General features: G+C 36.6%; 1 protein-coding gene across 3 annotated transcripts; it reads right to left on the bottom strand.

Moving 5' to 3' along the window:
* Positions 1–1,319: 1,319 nt before the first annotated feature.
* On the bottom strand, positions 1,320–23,893 carry si:ch211-278j3.3 (E3 ubiquitin-protein ligase RNF19A). Of its 3 annotated transcripts, none has more exons than XM_052096098.1 (10): positions 23,847–23,893; positions 19,471–19,884; positions 18,785–19,236; positions 13,550–13,752; positions 12,112–12,259; positions 9,513–9,675; positions 8,668–8,782; positions 4,072–4,203; positions 2,929–3,193; positions 1,320–2,826 (listed from the first exon to the last, which is right to left on the bottom strand). In XM_052096098.1, exons 2-10 carry the CDS (start codon positions 19,771–19,773, stop codon positions 2,652–2,654), a joined length of 1,956 nt encoding a protein of 651 aa, XP_051952058.1. In that variant the 5' UTR covers positions 19,774–19,884; positions 23,847–23,893; the 3' UTR covers positions 1,320–2,651. The 3 variants fall into 3 exon arrangements, with proteins under 3 accessions (XP_051952058.1, XP_051952059.1, XP_051952060.1); XM_052096099.1 differs by having other exon boundaries at positions 2,929–3,172; XM_052096100.1 differs by lacking the exon at positions 23,847–23,893 and having other exon boundaries at positions 19,471–19,722; positions 19,817–19,872.
* Between the last annotated feature and the right edge of the window lie 2,591 nt (positions 23,894–26,484).

Raw genomic sequence — 26,484 nt, 5'->3', positions numbered from 1 at the left:
TGGAATGCTCGAAACGTTACTATTTATATTAAAATCCCGTTGATGGGAATTTTGTTTTAGGTGTGCACCTCTGTTTCTACTTTTGGACTATTAGTTTTGGTAAATTGGGTGTGAGTGATTATGTTTATATTTATTAGTTTGCATCACTGAACATTACTTTTGCATTACATTACATAAATATATATTACATTTATGCATTTGGCAGACGCTTTTATCCAAAGCGACTTACAGGGACAATCACCCTTGAGCAATCTGGAGTTAAGTGCCTTGCTCAAGGACACAATGGTGGTGGCTGTGGGGACCGAACCAGCGACCTTCTGATTACTACACCACCACCACCCTAACCTAACCACCACAGTGTGTGTGTGTGTGTGTGTGCGTGCGTGCGTGCGTGCGTGCGTGTGCGAACAAACCCCGTTTTAAAGGAAGAAAAAAAGTCATTTGTCGGAAGACGCAGTAGGCCTACACAGCTGTTTAAAAGAACTAGCGATGCCCGATTTGCGAATGAATACATATTTTGAGTTGGTTCATTTCAGTGAATCAACCAAATAGGCTTGCAAAACGGTCTGAATCGATTCGTGATTCAGTGCAAGACTCTGAATCACTGAATCATTTGGAGCTTTCACACAGTAAAACAGTATCAAGATATTTACGAACGCAGAACAAATAGCGCTGGATACAATGACAATTTACCTACAGTCAACGGAAAAAAATTCTGTCTTTTTGAGAGGAAACTTTGAGAAACTTCAGCTAGTGATGTGTCACCTGAACAAGGGGCTGTTCAAACTGAACTTGTTGTTGCATCCGCTATTTTTCAGTCGTTTCCCATGTAGGAGCTGGATTTCTTTTGAAAACCGCGTCACGTTTCATTGTGTTTTTAGCATCTCTCACAGGAGCTCTGCATTTTTAGATGCTGTGTCACATTAAAAAAACTTCTTCAAGCGATAAAACACGTCTCGAGACGCCTGCGTTCTGCTCTATTCGTTGTGCGCGTTTTGTTTTTAGCGCGAAAACGCGTCTGTGTGAAAGGTTACTGGAAGAAATGACAATAGTTACATGAATGCTACTCATACTCGAGAGAGCAAGGGAGCAGGCCCCCGGACACCCCTAAATAAACGTTGCCTGTGCCCATGTTTAAAGCTGTATAACATCCAGAAAGTCAGATTTGAAAGGACACTTTCTGCTAAAGTGAGGTCAGAGACGGCGAACACATGGTTATTCAGAGGGAGAAAGAGATGGAACAAAATTTGTTTTAAATGGTTATTTCTCTTGAACAATAACTTCAAAAACTTTATTTTGTTTGTTTTGATGGTCTTGACAAAGTCACAATGTTTGGTTCCAGAACCAAAAACTATGGAGTATTTATAACATATTTTTTACCTGTCCCAGGTCAAAAATGACCCTGAGACAATAGAAGGGTTAAGAGAGACAATATTTAGAGCAGTGGTTTTCAACTGGTTTTTCATCAGGAGCCAGATTTTATACTGGACATCAAGTGATGACCCAACACAGTACCAAAATTGTTTATCTTACAAAGGTTATTATTAATTAGATTTATATGCCAAATAATTAACTCTACAAAACACATTGTGAATGACAAACATCATGTTTATCCTTGCTGCAAGTAACATTTTCTTGTACCTTGCAAAGTTTTGTCCATGTTGACTTCTAAGTGATAGATAAGTGTTTTATTGGACAGACTGCCTTTGATGTAAATAACAAAAGACAAGTGTTTTCTCCCCCCTTTAAAAATTTGATTAGCCTATGTATTTTGCAATCTTTACTATGAACGATATATGCTTAGTTGCATATTAGACCTGCGAGTAGCAAAACACTAGTTAAGAACCACTTATTTGGAGCAATTTGACATGATGGTTATTTTTATCAGTTTTCTTAGCAGCAATCAAAATCACAGTCTTTATAATGTTAACTTTCCCCAAAGATCACAAACTTTGACCTAAGATTTTCATTCTCAGGATATAACAGCAACAGAATGAGAATTGGGGCTAAATCTCAATCCCCCAGATCTCGCCGCTCCTTCATGAAAATGGGACAGCGACCCATGTTATGCAACAAATTACAGAATTCAGATGAATGAATACCATGAGGGAAAAGCCCATTTACAACTCTGTAAGCATTAACCTGCAGCATACTAATCTTCAGACAAAGAGGTATTGCATTTCACCTTGTTGGTAGTCACATGTCACATCAGGCTACCAATCCTTGCCGAACAAACCATGCTTTTAATCTGCTTTTATTCTTGGGATCAGTCAGAGGACATAAACCGTATGGTCATTAGATAAAAGCGAATAACTATCAAATAAATGAAACAGATCAGCATCCAGATAGGCAATGTTTTTTATAGAACGCAGTAAAAAAGTTGGTTATCACTCTTTAAACTTGCTGACAAACATGCGCTTGATCATTTCAGTTTATATTGTCTTTAATCTCCTTTATAGTATTTTGGCAGCTGCCCTGGACATTCATCTCCTTTTGTTGTCTTTCTGTCTTTATTTTCGCTCACACACACACTCTCTCTCTCTCTCTCTGTTGGTTTCCATGAAGCTGACTCTCCACGTTAGCAGGCAGAGCTGGATGAACCTGTTGAGAGTATTGGTGTGTGGTGGAAGCAGTTGTTTCCAAGGAGTCGTTCAGAGGCTGTCAATCTCGGGAGCTGTCTGCTGAGAGGCACACCAAGTTTCACAGGGCTGGCTGAGTGATTCTGAGGACAGGCTCTTACAAGACAGAATACTGCTAAGACTCGGCTTCCGCCCTCCAGGAGGCTGGGCCTCGATCTCTACACGAACCTCAATATTGGCCCCTTCCCTACTCATTTTAAGAAAAAAACACAAAGGCACAAATACAGTATATAAAATATGGTTCTCTGGTTTTCTTTATTGTTTTATTTACAATATGAAATGTGCTCACCTTAGAGCAAATGTTTGTGTGCTACTGAAGGCACACTCCTCAACTACATCCACTTCATCTGACTGGACATCCTGCTCAGGGTTGACAATATGTCTATCCATTGGCAGTTCAGTGGAGCCATCTGCTCCTGACTGGACCACACTGGTGCCGGGAAGTGGCATCACATCCTCCACACTGCCACTCTCTTCCTGTATGCTTCCATCAGTTAGAGTTGGATTAGGCTGGCTGGTCCAAGGGTCACTGACTACATGAGAAAATAGAAGATCTTCAAGAGAAGTTTAAATGTCATCAGATCAGGCCAATGCTAATACTTTCTGCATTAGAATTACAGTTACAATCATTATACTCAAATGCAAACTCAAATGTTAGGGTATTGCAAACTAAGGTTTAAAGGAATAGTTCACCCAAAAATGAAAATTCCCTCATCATTTACTCACCCTCATGCCATCCCAGATGTGTATGACTTTCTTTCTTCTGCAGAACACAAAGATTTTTAGAAGAATATTTCAGCTCTGTAGGTACTTTCAATGAAAGTGAATGGTGGCCTGATCTTTCAAGCTCCAAAAATCACATACAGCATTAAAGTAATCCATAGGACTCCAGTGGTTTTCTGAAGTGATGCAATCACTTTGGATGAGAAACTGATCAATATTTAAATACTTTTTTACTATAAATCTCCACTTTCACTTTAAGAATGTGAAAGTGGGGATTTATAGTTAAAAAAGGACTTAAATAATGATCTGTTTCTTACCCACACCAATCATATCGCTTCTGAAGACATAGACCACTGGAGTCTTATGGACTACTTTTATGCTGAAGTTATGTGATTTTTGGAGCTTCAAAGTTGATCAAGTTTGGTCACCATTCACTTGCATTGTGAGGACCTACAGATATGAGATATTATTCTAAAAATCTTTGTTTGTGTTCTGCAGAAGAAAGAAAGTCCTACACATCTGGGATGGCATGAGGGTGAGGACATGATGAGAGAATTTTAATTTTTGGGTGAACTATTCCAATGAAGGTTAGCTGTGTTGTAATACAGCAGGGCTTAATCCTGTTCTGGTAAACAGGGACTACATCATGGGTTATATATTATCATATTTTCCAATTTTTTGGAAAGGTGGATTTTAAAGTTGAACTTACAATTGGCCAGATCTTCAAGCTGTATATTCCGTATTTCAGGAGGTTCGGTTTGTGGCCTGCACCAGCCATTCCGGCACAATGACATGGGCACTACCCCATAGACATAGGTCAACATAAGTGGCACTCCAACCCCTTAAAAAAAAAAAAAAAATGTAATTAGAAATTATTATTTAGTGCAATTATTAATAATAATAATAATAATAATAAAACAACAATCATTAATGCAATTAATCATGACCCCTGACCCAAATTGTCAATTTCATAATAAGAGCAATTCAAGTATAAAGCACCAACTTTGCATATCATGTTTTAGCCCAAGAGCTGGTTGCAAAACATTGTAAGGTGTTGTTCAGACAAGGTGCGCTCTTGCATTCAAAACAGCAAAACACATCAGAATGGAACAGAATGCAGGGGTTTGAGAGTTGCTTTTTTCATTTTATTTGATTTAACTACTTTTTTAATTACTTCAGTATTTTAAAATATCCATCTGTATGCATACATAGACAAACAATTAAAAAAATTTGCACAGATGGAACACAAGAACACTTCCCATGTGAACGGCCCTGAAGTTTACCATGGCTTGACAACATGATTGCAAAATGGATTGCAGTGGACTGAAAGCAAGGCTTATGTTCAATAATATAAAACATATTAAAACATGTAAAATATATTGGCTTCTAAAGCCACTTTTTGTAATGTCTATTTAATGATTTACTCATCAGCTATAATGTTTGGGGGCTTATATGAAAAAAAAAAACTACACAGGGAAATATTCTGATCAAAGGTTAGACATAGTTAGAGATAAAGGGTCTCTTATTTTGAATCAAATAATTTTGAAGAAGGAAAAATGGGGGCAATAATTCACATAGCACTATAACACTGAGGCATAATGCAACAGTAAATACAAGGACAACAATCCATAAACAAAACAGGACACAAAAGCTCATCATCCTCTGGGTTACAGATACGAACAGAGTGTCTTTGTTGGCAGGAGCATTCAGGGGACGAGGCCCCTCTATGGCTCTGCTAAAGAGAGGTCAGAGCTGGAGAACACACATGGTTATTCAGAGGGGAGTAAGAGATGGAACACAAGCTTTGGGTTTAGGGTGGATTGGACAGAGTAATGAATGCGCTGTGCTCAGGAATTCACGTTAGGCCATGGAGATCGCTCTGACATTTGAGTTGCAGCCAGCTGCTGTACTTTTTCCCTCCCTTTCACAGCTCTAACAGGGGTGCCAAAGCAGAAGATAGATGAGTCATCTGAGACGATTGGGGCGGTTGCCGTGTGTGCACATATGCATGTGTGGATATGAATGAAAGATCTAAGGATCTGAGTTTCTTAAAAGCAACCTGTGTGTTATATGAAAAGTGACTGAGTGTTTGGTCTATTCGATGAGTGCAGTGACAAAATGTACTTACTCCTGCAGCCTGTTGGGTCTTTATTTCTTGTATGTTATTGTTTTTATATATATATATATATATATATATATATATATATACATACATACTGTATATGCACTGCCTTGAAACAGCCCTCAGTCCTCAGATTCAAAATATAGAACAAATTAAATTATAGGGCTGGGTATCAATACAGATTTCCCAATTCGCTTCACAAGCTTTCGATTTGATTTCAATTTCGATTTGATTAAATATCGATTCATATGGGTATATTTCAATTTAATTGCATAAATTCTACTATTTACATGGATTTGTTGAACATGTGATTAAACCGGTTTTGTCTCTTTAAAAAAAAACGGCATTTGTAAACAGCGTCTTTAAGTTAGCACATGCACAAGTTAGCTCATTGTAGTAGAGTGTTGCACATAGAGTAAAAGGTTGATCCATGGCTTTTGAGAATTGATATCGAATCATCAAAAAATAAATAAATACATTTTTTTTTTTTGCCCAGCCCTATTAAAGCATGACTTTTCCCCCCAGCTGGTACACAGTATTGTATATCATGACAAATAAAATACAAACATCTCCAAAACCTCTTAAAATAAAAATACAAAAATAAAACTAAACTTTTTACTTTTTACAACTTTAATACTTGGTTGAACCACCTTTTGCAGCTGTTACAGCTCTCAGTCTTTTTAGATAAGTCTCTATCAACCTTGCACAATGTGATGAAGCAATATTAGCCCATTCCTCTTGCACAATTGCTCAAGTTGTACTTAGTTGGGGATCGGTGATGGACAGCAATTTAGAGGTCAGCATTCATTATCCCATCAATCTTCACAAGATTTCCATTCCCTGCTGCTACCAACAGTGTGTTTCACTGTGAGGATGGTGCAATGCGGCTGATGTGCAGTGTTGGCTTTTTCACCAAACATAGGTTTTGTGTTTAAGCCAAAAAGTTCTTCCAAATGACGTTTTGCAAAAACATGTGTTTTGTTTTGTTTTGTTTTTCTTCAGTTCACTGGAGATATGGGACTGGAGTTCCATATTTCTTCAGCTTTTGTATGATGTCATTGTCTTTTAAATGGCCATGTATCCTTCCCCAGATTTGTGCTTCTTCACAATTATATCCCTTACTTGCTTTGAAAGCTCTTTTATCTTCCTTTTTGTTCATTCAAAGTATACATATATATATGTATACTTTGAATATATATATATATATATATATATATATATATATATATATATACTGTAAAAAAATCCTGTTAAATTTACAGTAAAAACTGGCAGCTGTGTTTGACAGAAAGTCACTGTGAAAAATACGGTATTCAGGCTTTACAGGATGTAATTTTGATGCCTGTATATTTTACGCCGCATTACCATTTATATTATGCAATTATATAAACGTAATACTTTAACCTTATGAAACTGTAAAAATCTGCTTTTCACTTTATAATGTATTGTTACTCACCGTAATATTTACAGAAAGGCACATGATGACATGAAGTTCATCAATAGTGGCCTATCCAAGAGCAGTGACAAATAAACATGTAGAGAAAGTGCTCAAGTGTCACTCACACAAACACTAAACACCATCAGCGTAACACATATAAAATTAAAATAATGCAATAAACATTAACTAAACTACATCAACTATAACAATATTACACAGAACACCCCAATGTACATGATTGATATTAAAAATAAGAAGAAACAACTATTCCCATTAAATATAATGAAATGTGATGGGAAACGCAGGGAATTCTGGGAATTCCCGATAATTGTTTTTTTACCGTAACTTTAACAACAATTTACTGTAAAAAGTACACATACTCTCTTGTTACACATAATATACATTTTTACCGTTATTTATACAGTAAAATCAACTTTTTACATGTTACAATGTAATTTTTATAACATTGTACTCTAAAATTAAATGTATTGACTTTTTAAATATATTATAATGTTTTACCGTATATTTTAAGGTTACTGCCCGTTTACCAATGAAAAAATGTTTACCGTTAAAATTACGGACATTTTTGTCCGTAATTTTAACGGTGTATACACTGTAAAAAAAATCCATAATTTTAACAGTATATATATATATATATATATATATATATATATGTATATATACTGTATATATATTATGGGTGTTTGTTGCTGTTTGCCTTGCTCATTCATGGGATCTTCTGTGAGAGACAGGAATCTTTAAGGAATAGTTCACCCAAAATTGGAAATTCTCTCATTATTCACGTATCCTGATGCCATCCAAGATGTGTATTACTGTCTTTCTTCAGTATGACACACATTAAGATTTTTAGAGAAAGACAGAGGTTTGTGAGGTCCTTATAATGCAAGTACATGGGTGCCATCACTTTGATGGTCCAAAAGTCATATTTAGGCAGCAATAAAGTAATCCACATGACTGAGTCGATCAATGAATGTCTTTTGAAGCAAATCTATAGGTTTATGTAAAAAACAAGTAGATAGTTAAAACTTTTATAACTTTAAATTGCAGTTTGAAATGGATGAACTCTCAAATAAGCGCCGCTTCCGAATTCTCACAAGAACTCGCCAACACGTTTACATCATGCTTTGCGTCAGCTGCTGGCAGGTGGAGCTTTTTAAAAGTTAATAACGTTTTAATTATCTATTTATTTTTACACAAATATATCAAACATATTCATTGATCAATTGGAGTCACATGATTACTTTTATGCTGCCTAAATATGACTTTTGGACGGTCAAAATGCTGGCACCGATGTACTTCTATTATAAGCACCTGACAGAGCTCTATCTTCTAAAAATCTTCATTTGTGTTCTGCTGAAGAAAGAAAGTCATACACATCTGGGATGGCATCAGAGTGAGTGAAAAAGTTGAGAAGTTGCTTAATTTGTTTGGGCTCATGCCAGAGGAATTAATATGAAGAAATACTGCTCAACTCAGCACTTTTATGCTGCTGTAAGCCAACAAAATGACCCCTGCTTGTTGACCGTTCTTCTACATCAGTTTTCATTTTGCGTTCAATTAGCATTAGAAACCAAAAATATACATAAAATAAAATGACCTCAATTATATTTAAAACAATGCAAAGCTAAGCAACTTACATATAGGGCAAGTTACCACAATATTTCAAATGCTCATCATTCCATGAATACACAACCTCGATCAAAATGTATGGATGAGGTTCTTACCCACAGTAATAGCCGCTATGACTGGAGACACAAAAACAGACATCATGACCCCACTGGCCACTGTCAAATAATGCTTACTTCCTGAGATATTGTTTTTCTTACAGCGACCGTGGACCTGAGAGGCAAGCAACAGATACAGACTTAAAGAGTTGCGTAAAAGAATTAGAATGAAGCATTACCTACAAACGGAAGTAATCACATTTTAAGATTTATGTGATTTACTAAAAAATATCTTGGCAGTTGCTCTTGACTTGGAGTCCTTAAAGGTGGGCCTCTACCAGCACCAAACAGAAATGCAAAAATAATAAATTGTTTTACAAACAGGTTTCCAGAACTAATCTGCCATTGTTTGATAAAAAGATAGTCCCGCCCCAAACTGATGCTTTTGGTTGAGCCAATGTTGCTATGTCGGGCTGGTTGGGATGCTCAAACAAACAGAGCAATGTTGTGATAGCGCCACAGAGAAAAAGGGGGGAAATCAACCTACAAATGGCTTACTTATAGTTATCTCTGCAATTTAACATTGGGAAAATAATACACTTCATCTTTGCATAATGGTTTCCTTAATCAAATGGAACAGTGAAAGACTCCCTACAAAAGTTTTCTATATTACATTTACCTGTCTTGAAAGGTCTGGTTGATTTGCATAAATTTACATTCATGCATACAGCAGCACTTTTGTTATGATGAGCATACAGCCAGGGGCATGACCTTGTCTCCTACTCAACCCAAAGCTATTAAACAGTCACCTGATCCATTTCACCACAGAGAGACATAAGACATAACAGCTCACTGGATGGGTTAGAATTTAGAGTTAAATAATGCAGCACAGTTTAGGTCGTTACCTTGCGGCCCATATAAATTGGGATGCCCACAATGATGACAGGTATTGCAATACCCGCTATGAGTGATATCACCACAGGAGCCCCAAGCAGCATGCCAACCTGCCACAAAACCTTTCGGGTTTTTGACCACGGCTTCTTTCCCCAGAAAGTGCAGCCAGAGGGGCTAAAGAAAGATAGGTAAACGGAAAGAGAATATAAGCACTTTTAATGTCATCAGACAGAAATAAAGCAGACATGTACAACAGGGATCTATTTTGTGTTAAAGGGATAGTTCTTCCAAACATTATTTCATTATTTACTCAGCCTGATGTCGTTCCAAACCAGGAGATGCACAAGAACCAATGAGGCTTGATGTTTGTGACGTGTCGCCATATTTAATTTACTGACATTACAACTGACTTAATTTGATTTCCGAGTCAATTACAAGACTTGGAATATGATGCACGAGTTGCATGAATTATGAAACTTTAGGTGCTTTTTTTAAGATTAAATTGAGGCAATATCAACTGCTATGTTATGGAAATCAGCATCCCAACATTCTTTAAATCATATCCTTTTGTGCTCCGCAGAAGAAAGAAAGTCATTCATGTTTGGAACAACATAAGAGTGAGCAAATAATGACAGAATTTTCTAATTATTGAAGAGAGCTTTTAACAATTGTTGATTTGGCATTCTCCTATTATCTTCTTGTAACTACATATATACTGTATATATGATATAGTTCTACTAAAATAGAATTATGTTAATATACTATCCAGACTCCAAAATGAACACTCTAAAAGCATTCAAGGTGAGAAAAATGGCTTTAGCAAAAACATTAAATTCACCAGTTGGTTATGGGATCAACATCCCGTCAAAATATTGTGGTCACGGATCCAAATATAATACGCATGAATCTAAAATATATAAACACATTTAAAATATGCTGTAAAAAAACAACAGAAACATAAAAGCAAACAAATAAAATCATGTTTTCCTTGGTTATATTACTTTTTGTGATCTCTGACAATTTTGCTCATATTTTCATTTTGTTTTTTGTACACTTACTCTGTATTTTTCTTTGCTTTTGTTTCCAAGTTCTGCACTTGGTACTCCAAAACTTATGAGTAGAGTTTCATGTAAATCAGGCGGCATTTTGCATCCCTATTGGTCCACTAGTTCTTGATCGACAGCTCCTCCTCTAGCCAATCATTTGAAGAGGGGCATTATTTGTGGTTGATAGATACGTTGCTTGTGTCTGTTTTGAGTATTTTCTGCCTGCTCCAGGAAACAATGTGTTGTCCGAGTAGGCCATTATCATAGTCCGTTAACACATGTATCGAGTCAGCTGAATTTAGTTAGCAGAGTCTTTAGTTTAGGCATTATTTAAGACTTCCTTGTTTGTAGGTTATCGGCTGCATATCTAAAAAAAAAAAAAAAAAGAACAAGGCTTGGTTGGTTTTGATGTTTGATTAATGTTTTCACTTACTATTTTTTATTTGTGATTATTATTTTTTGATTCATGCTTAATATTTTTGGATCTGTGACCATGATACCTGTTTGATCCCATAGTTGGCTGGCATTTTTATTATGAAATGCAACATAATACATGTTTTAAATTGCAAATCAAACAGTCTACTAAAGACTAAAGCTTCATGAAATTATATTTCTTTATTTTTTCTTTATCCATAAGACTCTAGTGGTTAAATCTATAGCCTCAGAAGTGATACCATAGGTGTGGTAACCATTTTCATAAATACAAATATAAATATTTTTAATTAATAAAAAAATTATGCAAAATACAGTTTTGCTAGTAATAAAAATGTATGCCTGTTAAATATTCTTAATTCATCAGCCATTAGCTGGTGTGGTAAATTTCTATTTTTTTATTTATTTATTTGTTTGTTTTTTCAAAAGTTAATTCAGTTTATTGAAAAAATCTCCACCTGGCTAGAGCCCAGCAAAATGGGGCATTAATTAAATTAAGAAAATCTGCTTCGAACCAATACTGGGGGTTGGGTTGCATGGACAGGGAAATATGAACAGACATTTGTACTGATTAATTGATGAATGTTGAGCTGGCCGGCATCCAAGAGTGGAAAAAATCTATCCGAAATCAACTTTAGTGAAGTGATATTCCACTGAAACTGGAAGCAAAGTCACTACTTTAAAGATCAAAGACCTCTGTAATGCATCAGCCTTTGAAAGCTTTGTGTTGATTAAGAGTAATTAACCAAATCTGATAATTTGAAATGTTCAGAAAGTAAGCCAAGTAAACAACTCTGTACAACGACAGCATTGTAGGACTGGAAAGGATTATCCCTGTTTAGCTTGGACCGAATGTGTTTTAAGTGTAGCTTAACTAGCACACAAACTCTGGCGCTGATGATGAATGTGGGCTACAGTATGTGGTTGCTGGCAAATGCCTTATATTTGTCTGTGAAAGCCACTGTGCTACGTACAGTACACTGGTTAAAAGTTTTCTCATTGTTAATTATAGAGAGTGAACTGTACCCTACATCATTTTATGTGAACTTAATAAATACAGGTATATTTGACAGCAGAATGGTTTCTCTTACTGCAACATGATGACTGTGCGTGTGTGTGTGTGTGTGTTTACCTGAGGTAGTGAACGTCTGTGATCTCCTGCATACACAGCCAACAGAACTGACAGGCACACACTGTACAGTTCATTCTGTTACAGCTGCCATCATTAGTCTTCATGATGTAGGCACCACAGCGTGGACAGGGCTTGATCTCCTCTGCATCTTTAACAGAAAGAGCAGAATAAACTTAAGAGATAGAGAAGATGCATAAGCTGTGGAATAGCATACTAGCATATTACTTACTCTTACAGCATACTCCATAGTATACTAGCACATTACTTACTATAGTTGCTGTTCTGTACTGTATGTAGTGTGTATACTGTGTACAGTGTGCACATTTTCTATATGTATGGAATGACCTACAGCATTTGTCAAAATGTGCAGCATCCAACGAGAACACATTCGCATTGTTCAGAGGAGCACACTACCATATTACTCTTACTTCGTAAGCTATTCTGAATATAGCCACTGCACCCTATCCTGTATCCCACAACGTTTGACATGGCCATCAAGATCAAAAGCAATTAAAGCTGCTTGACAAAAGTTTTTATCAGATAGTTGAGACATGCTTGCACAAAATTGGATTAAAAACACAAAATAACTATTTTTATTTCTTAGATGTTAACTAGATGCTACTCATATGCAATGTGATAAGGTCATGTGACAAACAAAATGAGGTCATGTGACATCCATGTAGCATACCACTTGAAATCTTGGAATGAAGCTACATCCACATTAATCTAGCTACATTTGAAAATGGCGTTTTCCTTTTTGAAACACTTCGTTTTTACGTGTTTTCCAAACGTTGCTTGTCCACACTTAAATGTGTGTCAACTCTTAAATCACCTTACTGTGCATGCAAAAAACAGCCGTTCCATGTACTGTCTGAAACGTAACTGTCCTTGTGTTCCATCGCCGAACAGCAATTCTGGGCAAACTTCTCGTCGCCTTTGATGGAATGCAATGTGTAGGTTGCACAAAGTAACATTTATCTTAACAATGCTCTCAAAGTAAATAGCAGGCACAAAAACTGTGTTATAACATGGGCTGCCATCTTGATTGTTTTGGGATGAATGGATCACATGACTGAATCACATGACAACAAATATGCCATAATTTTCAGATATCTCTGTTTTTCCTGTCCACACTACAAGGCGAAGACGGCTTTTTCAAATGTATCCACTTGGGAGAGCGTTTTCAAGATGCCGCCACCTCAGTGTGGACGTAAGGCCAAAACATAGAGAAAAACGTGTGCTTTCAAATGAAAATGTATTAGTGTGGACGTAGCCTAAAACTTCAATTACTGTTTTTAGTAAACAGTAAGCAGCATACAGTGTATACTGCACAGTAATTGGTAAGTAGTAAGCAAGTATTCCATTACAAACATAGCTTTAGTTGGGAAACTGAGATAAACCAACATATATTGGCACTATCAAAATATCTGTGCCATACCACCAGGTTCCTCGTTGAACACATAGAGTGTGGAAATATCATTGGCCCCTGACGTGTGGCGAGCACGCTGACGTCTGGCTTGGTCACAGGTCTGGTCTGGGTGCCACAGCTGGCGGCAGTGGTAGCAAAACTCTGTATCACAACCTTCCCGACCACAGCTTAGCTTGGGACACTCTGCACAGCCATAAGCTATCACTGCAAAGCTAATGAACAACACAAACAACATAATTACATGAGGAAATATCAAAGAACGCTGGTTGTGTTTAATCAATATTTTAAAGGCCCCAAGCAGTGGGCAGATGAGCACAGTTTTATTTCCTATGTTGACATATTTCCTATTGAAACAAGAAGTTTGATAGGCTCATTTTTCTTTCTTTTAAAATAGACTTTCGTTACATCACAGCCACAAACTATGTTTTGCAACTTACTAATGGACTGGACAAAAATCTGTGGAGTGCAAGATGAGTCATCAATATTTTTGGTCTATTTTTTGGTAGAGAAAGACACTAAGTTATAAAGAAACGGCCCTTTTTCAGGACACTGTATTTTAAATATAATTTTGTAAAAATCCAAATAACTTTACAGATCTTATAAACAATTAATGAACATGCACCTGTGGAATGGTCGTTAAGCAATTAAGGTCACAGTAATACAAACTTAGGACACTAAAGATACCTTTCTACTGACTCTGAAAAACACAAATAGAAAGATGCCCAGGGTTCATGCTCATCCACGTGAACGTGCCTTAGGCATGCTGCATGGAGGCATGAGGACTGCAGATGTGGCCAGGGCAATAAATTGCAATATCTGTACTGTGAGACGCCAAGACAGCACTACAGGGAGGCAGGAAGGATGGCTGATCATCCTCGCAGTGGCAGACCATGTGTAACAACACCTGCACAGGATTGGTACATCTGAATATCACACCTGCGGGACAGGTACAGGATGGCAACAACAACTGCCCAAGTTACACCAGGAATGCAATATATCCCTCCATCAGTGCTCAGACTGTCTGCAATAGGCTGAGAGAGGCTGGACTGAGGGCTTGTAGACCTGTTGTAAGGCAGGTCCTTACCAGACATCACCGGTAACAACGTCAACTATGGGCACAAACCCACCTTTGCTGGACCAGACAGGGCTGGCAAAAAGTGCTCTTCACCGACAAGATATGGTTTAGTCTCACCAGGGGTGAAGGTCGGACTCACATTTATCGTCGAAGGAATGAGTCTTACACCGAGGCCTGTACTCTGGAGCGGGATTCATTTGGAGGTGGAGGGTCCTTCATGGTCTGAGGTGGTGTGTCACAGCATCATCGGACTGAGCTTGTTGTCATTGCAGGCAATATCAACACTGTGTGTTACAGGGAAGACATCCTCCTCCCTCATCCTGACATGACCCTTCAGCATGACAATGCCACCAGCCTTACTGTTCGTTCTGTGCATGATTTCCTGCAAGACAGGAATGTCAGTGTTCTGCCATGACCAGCGAAGAGCCTGGATCTCAATCCAGTCTGGGAGCACATCTGGGACCTGTTGGATCGGAGAGTGAGAGCTAGGACCATTCCCCCAGAAATGTCTGGGAACTTGCAAGTGCCTTAGAGGAAGATTGAGGTAACATCTCACAGCAATAACTGGCAAATCTGGTGCAGTCCATGAGGAGGAGATGTACTGCAGTACATAATGCAGCTGGAGGCCACACCAGATACTGACAGTTACTTTTGATTTGGACCCCCCTTTGTACAGGGACACATTAATCAATTTCTGTTTGTCACATGTCTGTGAAACAGTTTATGTCTTAGTTGTTGAATCTATTTATGTTCATACAAATAGTTACACGTTATGTTTGCTGAAAATAAAAGCAGTTGAAAATGAGAGGACATTTCTTTTTTTGCTGAGTTTACATGAATTTTGTCAACTTTTAGGAGAACACTATATATAGATGGCTTCAAATCAGATAGACATGAACTAAAAGCCACAAAACTCTCATTTTGATTTGACTTTAAACACATTTGATAAATGAACATATGTCAATGGGTTAGCAGATACTGTGGCATTTACTATCAACAAAGCATCCAGTATTGTCCTTTTGCTCCTCTCATCAGTCACAGGTAGTAAAGAGAGAGAATGCTCTGAGGCCCCATGTGGTGTGATGGCAGGAGGTGATACCTAATACAACCTTGTTGACAAGATATACCAAGCATACAGCCATTTAGCTAAGGCTTCCCATCACTACTCCGATCCAGTTACCGTGGCGAAACCTAACACTAGCATCCAGAACTATACATAATGCACAATGGAGTAGAGGGTGATTCACACTGCAGCACGGGTGACACTCTGATCTGCCTTTCTCCCCATTTTTCTCCCCTTTATAACACATGCAACGCTTATTAAAACAATTACAGCAAATATGACTGCTGGACAAAACAGCTAAAACCAGTTTGATATGAGTTTACATAGTTTCTAGCTGGTCGAAGCAGGATAAAGTGTTAGATCAGCTGGAATGCCAACTGGTGGAGCTGAGGCCAACCTAGCTGTTGGAGCTGGTAGACCACCTATGTTTTTCAGTTGATTTCCTATGTAAATATGCTCTAAAACAAGGCCATAGATTTGGCTTGAACATTGGGAGTGTTGCAGCATGAAGCATTTACTCATGTTTCAATTGATCATTGTATAAATAATGAGGGATTGTGTTTGCTTGTTCTGATTATTGGGGGTTCCCTGGAATCTATGCCTCTGCTCTAGATGGACATCTTTGACTGTTATAATGCATCTTGCAGAGGAGCGGCACATTTTTTAAATTAAAAATTCAACTGTTCCAGGCGTGTCTCTAGACATTCAAAGTTTTACTCTTTTGTGGTGCTTTTTTAGCGCTATAATACATTTGGTCTGAAGAGCCCCTAAAGCTTTACAAGTTGAGAGATTATATTTTCCAGGAGAACTCATTTTGATTCAAAATAGTTTCTTTGAACGAGTTAATTCTGTTTCTCACTAGCAATTGCATTGTGATATATTATGTGTTGCTGCTATGTCAGCAAGCTTATTGATGAAAGCACAATCTAACCTCCTGTGACTAGCAGCAGAGGAAAATCAAATGTTGGTCACACATTAGAGATAATTTACCGTTATCATCTCACAAAAAAACAAAAAAAAAAACAATCCTGCTTAGAACATGCTACTTACCAAATAAATGGACACATAAATGGAAATATTTGAAATGTAATATTTAGTTGTTAAAGGAATATTCCAGGTTAAATACAAGTTAATCTCAATTGACAGCATTTGTGGCATAATGTTGATAATCACAAACATTTATTTCAATTTGTCCCTTCGTTTCTTAAAAAAAAGGAAAAATCAAGGTTACAGTGAGGCTTAAAAGCAGAAATATGATGCCAAAAAAGAGCACTTATATTAATTCTTCTGTTGTTTGAGCTTTATTAAAATCATAATTTTTACAGTCCTTTTATTTATTTATTTTTTTTGTTGACTTCAATGACATGGCAACAAATGACATAACATACAAAGAGACTGAACGTGATTCACTGGCATCATGCTGACAGATGAGGTAGTATAATTGAAATTACAGTTATGATTGTTTTACTACAAACATTGAGACTAAACTAAAACTTCTTATCAGCTAACATAGCATCCTGATACACACATACAGCTACACACTACTGAACTATACCAGACAGTTTACTAATGCACTGCACCGTTATGATGCACTATTGTATGTTTTGTATGACATATGTTGTACTACGATCAAGAAACCAGCGTATTTGTTTAAATTTATCCGGTATACCTGACTTTTAGTATAAAGAGAATAATGTTGAAATAATTTGAAAGTTACGAAAAGGTTGCCTGGCCAAACAAAAGTCACTATTTGGATTTAAATAAGCAGATACTTAAGAGCCTATGATTGGATCATTATTGCAGTAATTAATATGTTTCAGATGGCAACAATTCTTTTAAATCTAATTGATGCAGCATGTAGATTCTCGTTTCTCAAACAACAATGCCGGAAGATGTATCCCATAGTCGTGAAAAAGATGGTAAATGATTGGCCTGCATCAAGCAAAGAAAACAACTAAGGAGATTGCTGAAATCAATGGAATTGGGTTAAGAACTGTCCAAAGTATTATTAAAACCTGGAAGGATAGTGGTGAACCAACAGCTTCAAAATGTGGTCAGAAAAAGATCTTGGATGACCATGATCGGAGATCAATAAAATGCTTGGTGAAGTCACATTGTAAAAAATCGACAGTAGAACTCACAGCTAAGTTTAATAGTGAAAGCAAGAGGAGGCCTGGATAGCTCAGTGAGTAAAGACGCTGACTACCACCCCTGGAGTTTGCGAGTTAAAATCTCAGGGCATGCTGAGTGACTCCAACCAGGTCTCCTTAGCAACCCAAATTGGCCCGGTTGCTAGGGATAGCGCAATAGTGTGAATGCCAAGGTTATCCCATCAATGGATTTTTTCTTCCCTGATGGCACGGCATATTCCAGAACGATGATGCCAAGATTCATCAGGCTCAAATTGTGAAAGAGTGGTTCAGCGAGCATGAGGAATCATTTTCACACATTAATTGGCTACCACAGAGTCCAGACCTTAACTCCAATGAAAGTCTTTGGGATGTACTGATGAAGACTTTACAGAGTGGTTAAACTCTATCTCTTGGCCAAAAATGAATGCAACTCTGAAAGGAAATGAATGTTGTGATGTTGCATAAGGTTAGCGAAACAATGCCACGACAAATGTTAGAGTATGTGACTTTTTTTTGGGCCTGGCAGTGTACATATTGTTTATGCCTTGAGCCTATACTTTTGAAAAAGTGAGCATTTTAATGTTCAAATATTGGCCCAATTCTCTTCCATAGTAAGTTCCTCAATGTAACCCATATTTGGGCTTTTTTTTTAAGAAAAGGAGGGGCAAGTCAAAATAAATGTTTGTGGTGATCAATATTATGGCACAAATGCTGTCGATTGAGCTTAATTTGTATTGAACCTGAAATATTACTTTAATATGTGAGAAGACAGAGACCGTAGAGTTATACTAGAGAAATTAAACTAGAACAGCTATGTAAGAAATCGGTCTGGAAAAACCTTAGAGTTTAGTGGCATTAGACAATATATTTGACTGCAAAATGCCGCTACTGACCAATCAGAATCAAGTAGTGCAGAGAGCCGTCTAATAACTCTTTACAATGCCATTTAATTAAATTGATGTTACATGGTTAACCTGCAGTCTGGTGCCGGACACCAGCGAGTGTCTGGATCAGCAGCCAGAAAGCGGCGTAGCTGGAAGTCTTCAAACCGCTCCAGCAGTGTGCCGTCATCCAGGATGGCACGGACATCAGGCAGCGCCAACACTTCAGGGCACTGCGGGCAGGCAATACCCACACGGTTCTCAGAGATCTCGATGCGTAGGTATTGGCGCAAACAGTCCGTGCATGCACGATGATGACAGGATGACAGATGGGGGAAGTGGCCACGTGGTTGACTCAGGAGGCAGAGTGGGCACTCAACCAGGTGCTCCAGCAGCTGCTCCTGACTGGAGGAGGACAAGGACAGTACTCCCAATGAGCCCCTGCTTCCAGACTCTGCAGCTTGCTCACTATCTCCCATTCCACCTCCTTTAACTTTCCTGGGATCTCCTCCAGCCACTCCACTGCCACCTCCTTCACTTTGAGCCTGGACATGACAGGAGAAACAAAGTTACTAAGAGCACTGCAAGAAAATGAGAATGAATGTGCTATACAAGTAACGACTCGCTTCAATCTTATTAAAGAGTTAGTTCAGCCAAAAATGATTCATTTTGATTCATTATTTGATGATGCCATTGTTACACAAAGTGACATAACTCTATAAATTTGAATAAATTGTAAACAATGTAAAGATTACAAGTGTAGATGTCAACTATCTTACTTGTTCCACATGCTCATGCTCATTGGGTGTGAGAGTGATGGCCACCTCCTCCTTGTTCAATGTCCCAGAAGGCTTTTCAATCCTTGGCTCAGATTTAGGCTTTCGGCTGAAGAAGCTGAGAAAACTAAGGGACTGTGACTGCTGCTTGGGTCTCTTCATTGTACAGAGCTGGACAGTCCAGCCACAACACCATAAGTGAGGCAGGCCCCTTTTGTTTGTGTGTCTCTGGAAGTGGGTCTGCTCCTTTATGGTCTGACAGTGAATATTGGTAAAGAGAACATTGTGAGGAAGTAAGAAAGTCATCCACAACACTGTCACCTCATTAAGGTTATTGTTTTCTTCTCACATAAAGACAAGGCTTGCACTGCATTTTTTATTCCTTCAGTTCTCCAAATGCATCAGACATTTTCAGCCCTGCAAAATACAAGTAAGATTAAAAGTAAGATTGTTGTAAAAGTAAGATTGTTGTATAACATATGTGTAAGTGCACATACTGTACAGTTGACCCAAAAAGTATTTGTACACTTAAGCCACACAAAAATTATGAATGTGTTTGCATTACATAACACAATATTAAACCTTTGAGACCATATGGAATCTATTTTAAATAAATAGACCAAAAACACTTAACAAAGAATTTCACAAAAGTAAGTTGTCAAACATTAGTGGAACATGTCAGTTAAAAGTAATTGCAAAATGGCTCGGAAAAGTGTAATTCTGAGAATTTGTTTGCAAATACCACTTGGTTTGATCATTTTGTTTTCCAACGCAATTAAATGAATACATTTTTAAAGGAGTCATGACATGAGGAATCAAATTTTCCTTGAACTTTTGATATGTAAGGGGTCATTGTACTATAAAAACATACTGTAAGCTTCAGAACTCAAAACTTCCTCCTCACAGCAAAAAGAGCATTTGTTGAAACCAAGCTGCCAAAATGACTAGTTCTCTACTTCCTCCACATTGTGATGTCACGCTGTGGTAGGTATTTGCTTGTGGCCGCCTCCTCAACACATCAACGCCTAATTTACCTTTAATCACTTCCGTAGCCCCGCCTAGTAACAGTGAGCAGTGAGATGGCAATAAAGAGAGAAGATCAGTCAAGAGCAAAGAATCAATCATAACAATGGCAGTTTACTGTCAAGTCTTAAAGGAGAAGCAGCACAGAAACTGAGCATTTATGACAGAGGGTCAGAATGAGAGTGGAAAATGATCATGTTTTACAAACATTTGACTGTTTTTTGTCCAAACAAATGTACTAATATTACAAGTGAAACTTAAGGAACATATATGTAAAAAAAAGGCATGTCATGACCCCTTTAAGTCTCCAAATACTTTTTGCATGCAACTCATAGTAAATAAAAAATAAAAAATATGTTATTTTATTGAGATGGAAGATTAAATAAGCTAACATCACTTTAAACTGAGCTTGCCTTTTAGATATTGTACACTTAAAAACAGTGTTATTTATATAGCAGTGTATCTCAATTCCAAGTTGTGTCTGATTAATGAACTACAACCAAATGTTTCCAAAACTCTGATTATTTTTACTGGCTTGTAAAAGACACATGCACATCATTTCTTAGAGAACAAGAGAGGAAAGCTGTTACAGTACATGCAATGGAGTGAGTAGCCAGTGAAACTGAGAAATCTTATAACTTGATATTCATAAAATGTGATCATGTAAACTAATCTCCCAACTCATCCAAATGGACCATGCACAGATACCGTCATATCAACAGTCAACATGTAATAAGAGTTGGAGATGGAGACAGAGAGGCCCAGAGATATATTATAAAGACTTCTTTTTCCCTTTGAAAGGGTGCAGAGGCTGTGATTTGGAGGATGGGGCTATTTTTCAATTGTTAATGTTATCCTCTTCCAAAAAAAATGGTCTTGAAGAGACCCAGATATGGAAATGGACACGGATGCTACTGGCAGACACTACATCAGTGAATAGCATTACAGAGGGACATAATGTTTAAACATTTCAAATTGAACAGACAAACCTAACTTCAAAATCTGAACTCATTTGACATCTTGTGCATCGTTTTTATTGAAGAATGAATATAAACATATTTTATCTAAAGAGAAAGCATATAATCATGAGGATCAATCTCTTTCAGGAGTCACAAAAACAATTTTGCAGATGGAAATGTAGTCCAACATTAATTTTGATTGTCAGCCTTTTACTACAGTTAGCAGATTAAATTCTGTGATACTGTGTACAGTATAAAGCAATTTCAAGAAGCAGAACCTGATGTTCCATGGCACTAAAAAAAATCAATGACTGAAAAGACCAAAGAGTTGGCTATTTCGTATGGTTTTGCATGATGTTGTTGGCATAAACTTGTGACTTCATCACATGCAAATTCCCGGATGTCTAATGCAGAAGCGCGCATTCTGTGCACAAGGCGTGCCCTCAAGCCCCTTATCTAAACTCAAACAATCAGTAGAGTGTATAAACATGAAAGGAAGCTGTTGTGTGTGACAGACGCAAGTAATTGTTGTTTATTAGATGGAAACAATGTCCAGTGACATCATTGGCTGTAGTGAACGTTGTAGGAATTCAAACGAGTGCAGTCGCACGATAGCATACAAATTAGCCAAATTTAGAAAAGTCATACGAATCCTGACGATTTCGCCGTGACAGTGTGTTGGCACTCCTCGTGAATTATTATTATGCTAATGGATCTTAAGAGTTCAACAACTAAATGACTTACATTGTCCCCTGTTTAAAAAAATCTCATGAATTTTATGTCATTTCTGCATGTGCACATTTGTAATAGAGAGCTGAATATGAAACCCCTGTTTTCATAAAATATTTACAAAAATCATGATCCTCTAAAAATCTATATTTTGATCTCACATCTAAAAGCAACATCAGCCCCTCTCACAGCATTACATAATAAACCTGAGAGCCTATGTCTTGTATTTGACTGCTCCATTACTCAATAGAACAGAAACCAATGAAGAGGATAGACCTATAGTATCAAGGCCATTCAACACAATTGACAAGCAGGGCTCTTATAATGCACTGGAGTGAATGTGAGTGAAAATCTGATCCCTGTCAGGCAAAGGCTCCATAGTTGAGGAAAGATTTATAAACAATGCTCTGAACACTGAGGAAAAAAGACAAAAATCAGCATTCTACATATCTATCCCTTCTTCTAGATAGATAGATAGATAGATAGACAGACAGACAGACAGACAGACAGACAGACAGACAGACAGACAGACAACTCTTGTTTGGAATAGAGACATAATTATATTATTAGCATTTCTACATTCTGCATTCAAATGAAATGTTAGAGCCACTGATTTCAGTTATATTAACTGTAATTCCTATGATATGCTCATTGGTAACACTTCACAATAAGGTTCCATTTGTTAACATTAGTTATCCACATGAGTTAACATGCGCTAACAATGAACAAAACTTTTACAGCATGTCTTAATGTTAAACATTTTTAAAATCAAACATTGTGTTAACATTAGTTAATCCACTATGAACTAACATGAACTAACAATGAACAATTGTATTATTATTAACTAAAATGAAGAAAGATTAACAAATGCTGTGAAATATATATTGTTAATTGTTTGTTTGTTACATATAATGCATTAACTAATGTTAACGAATAGAACCTTACTGTAAAGTGTAACCTGCTCATTGCATTAATGAAGAATAAATATTAAAATGAGTTCAAATGAAAACAGAAATATTCCAGTGACAGTGGACCTCAAAGCTAAGAGCTCAAATGTGACTTCTTTGGCCACAGAGCAAAATCCTGTGCCTGAGATTTTGGGATTGACTTTTATGTGTTTTGTTTCTCTCTGTGTGTTCCCTGAACTGCTTTTAAACCACATTAAACGAAGTGGTGAAACAGCTTACTGTATATCAGCCTCTTTTTCCAGACAAATTACTGTATCAGCATTTTGATCAGGTCAGCATTATGTCAAAAAGCCATTTTTGACGTTAGATGAGGACACACCTCCACATTTCGGCCAAGAGTGCATCAGTTATTTACACCAACTGTTACTTTAGTGCTACAGTTACACACAGACCTTTAAATTTCACTGACACGACTCTGTATTCTCTCTTGTGCTTACATGTGTCTATTTATACTGGCTTAAAAGATCATTCACGACCATGTTTTGTTTATAAGCAGAATTTTAAATAATTAATTAGAGGGTTTGACCAGGGCATCACAGCACTGCAGGGAGTGGCAAGATTATTACGTATTGCCTTTTACCCCTGCCAAATATAATACTTCCATGGTTAAATGCAGCTTATGATATCCATTCGCTGAAAGAGAAACAAATATTCTGACTAAACAATAGTGCACAATAATGTTATGAAATCAGTCTCTTACCTCTGCTCAGTGCGTTTTCTTATTGCTGCTCAGCACCATCAGTTGGCTCCTCCCACTGAGCGGACGAGGACGCACAGCTAGGCTTCTATGGCTCCTCCCACTGCTGTAAACCGTAGCCTATTTGCTTATTTTTTTAAGCGTTTTTCTTGACCCTGTGTGGTCCGAGATAGAGAGCATGACGATGGCGAGGAGATCACTTTGAACTGAGAGTCCCCCCCTCTGCTTGAGAGGATGTAATGTCCTTCGGGAGAGCAGTAGTGATCCGAATCGACGGATGATGTAGAAATGACTTACTGTATTTCATTGAATGAAATAATTTATTTAGCAAAACTATCATTCGGACCACAGTGACATTCACTGAATAATGCTAATGAGTGGGACCTGGTAAAAAAAAAAAATGACATTATATTACAATGTAATAATCTTACAATATAATAAATATGTAAAATTGAGATAGCAGATATAATTGCTTTACTGTTAATAAATGGTCATATAGTGAATTATCCTTGCGGCACGAACAATGTGTGAAAAAAAAAAGTCTCATTATACCACCACCAACATTATTATTATTACTGTATTATGATTATTATTATTCATTATAATATCACTTGGTAATATATGGTAATATATAGTATATATTAAATAATTATTGTATTAGGACTATACAGTATGTTACCATATGTTGTTATAGTAGGCTAATATAATAATAATTATATGTGAACAACAATAACATAATAAAATTATAATTATTATTATATAGATCGTCATAAAATAGTGCATTATCCTTACAGCACAAACAATGTGGGGAAAAGTAAAAAAATAATAATAAACTAACAACAATAACAACATTCTTCTTTTTCTTCTTCGCCTTCTTCTTCTTGTTAGTATCATTATTATCATTCCATGGTAATGTAATAAAACATTGTAGTTATTATTATTTTTATTAAAATTACAAAGTTATTACATGGTTATTAAATTATTATTGTACTAGGCCTAAATTATAGGATATGTTGTTATGGTAACATTATAATTATTATAAGACAACAGCAGCAACAAAAACAACAACTACATAATAATAATTATCATCATAGTTAATAATACAAATAATAATATAGATTGTTATAATGCAGTACATTTTATTGCAATTATACATCACAAAACAACATAAGACACAATAGCCAGGGTGAACTCACACAGAACAAACATAAAGGAACAAGGACAAGGAGCAAGGTTCAAGACAGAACAGGATAAACAAGACACTACTCAATAATGCACTAAAACAATGAATATTTTGGCATATAAGAACATATGGATTCCATCTTTCTATTTTCTTTTTTTTAATATTTGAATCTCTGTAATGATTTCACAAAATCACAGGGAAATAAATTAAAGGAGGACGTTTTTTCTATTTACATGTGTGAATATGATATTTACCCAGAAATAACAATAGTCAGAAATATGGGCATTCAAATTGCTAGAACAATAGGAGTTATTTTCTCCATTTTTACTGACAACCAGTTATATATGTCAAGCCAAAATTGTGAAGTAAATTCACATTGAAATCATAAAGAGGATTTTGCAATGAGTTACCTTGACCTTTGGAGCAACAGGATATGTAAGATGAAAGGCGAAAGATTTATCCCTTACTGAAACTTCAACATCTCCTAGAAAATAACACTTAATGAAAATCGCCAATGATAATATGCTCATTGTAAGTTTGTTACTACACTCAGGGTTGGGAGGGTTACTTTTGAAATGTATTCCACGACAGATTACAGAATACATGCTGTAAAATGTCAAGAATATGATTTTTGCCCTAATATCAAAGTTCTTACAAGAAAAATAGAAATTATGACCCAACGTGAAGTTTCTTGATAAACGAATATGATCATGTCTGGTAACATATGCGTGTAAATCTGACAATTTACACAAGGTTTATTTCAATTTCTTCTGCTCCAAACTTACTTCTCTGTCTGCTCGTATGAATGTAACACATCATAAGAAAGTGTTTCACTGCTGTTCAGATGCACTTTAGATCACATCGTTTATTTGTTTAAATGTTTTCCATCTGAAAGGATGAAACATTAAAACGAAACAAATGACAATAAATCTCTTCATAGTGGAATACAGTTACTTATAAGCTCCTGTCACAAAGACAAATTACTTGTATAACTGGCAATAAAGCTGATTCTGATATCTATTAATAAAATCGTTATAAGAAATTCCATCCTAAATCGAATAAACCTTGAATAACAATAATGCCTTTGACATATCAAAAAATATTTCCTATTGATAACAACATCTTATTCCATATAGTGGAATTGTGAGGGGGAAAGTTGTGAGTATATATATATATATATATATATATATATATATATATATATATATATATATATATATATATATATATATAAATTTCAAAGGAATTTTAAATAAATCAAGATCACATCCTAACACGAACTCAAGGCCACCAATAGTTTTAAAAATATGTTTAGGAACGTGGTACCATATTTAATGTGGCTTTGATAAACACTCTTTCAGCCATTTTATTCTGAATGTAGAGGTTCAAAATCAATGGCTTTAAAACCACAATGTTCATCCTCAAACCATATGGAATTTACAAAAATATTGTGTTTTA

Source organism: Xyrauchen texanus, chromosome 28, assembly GCF_025860055.1.
Source record: "Xyrauchen texanus isolate HMW12.3.18 chromosome 28, RBS_HiC_50CHRs, whole genome shotgun sequence".
NCBI classification, from domain to species: domain Eukaryota; kingdom Metazoa; phylum Chordata; class Actinopteri; order Cypriniformes; family Catostomidae; genus Xyrauchen; species Xyrauchen texanus.
This window is presented reverse-complemented; position numbering and strand designations above follow the sequence as displayed.

Bases quoted from the DNA above. Each gene is read 5' to 3' on its own strand.
- si:ch211-278j3.3 (XM_052096098.1), bottom strand. From the start codon at position 19,773: ATGACTTTCTTACTTCCTCACAATGTTCTCTTTACCAATATTCACTGT. The intron at 12,260-13,549 runs GTATGGCACAGA...TTTCTGTTAAAG, and splicing joins GTTCAACGAGGAACCTGGTG to ATGCAGAGGAGATCAAGCCC. The intron at 2,827-2,928 runs GTGAGCACATTT...TAAAATGAGTAG, and splicing joins ACACAAACATTTGCTCTAAG to GGAAGGGGCCAATATTGAGG.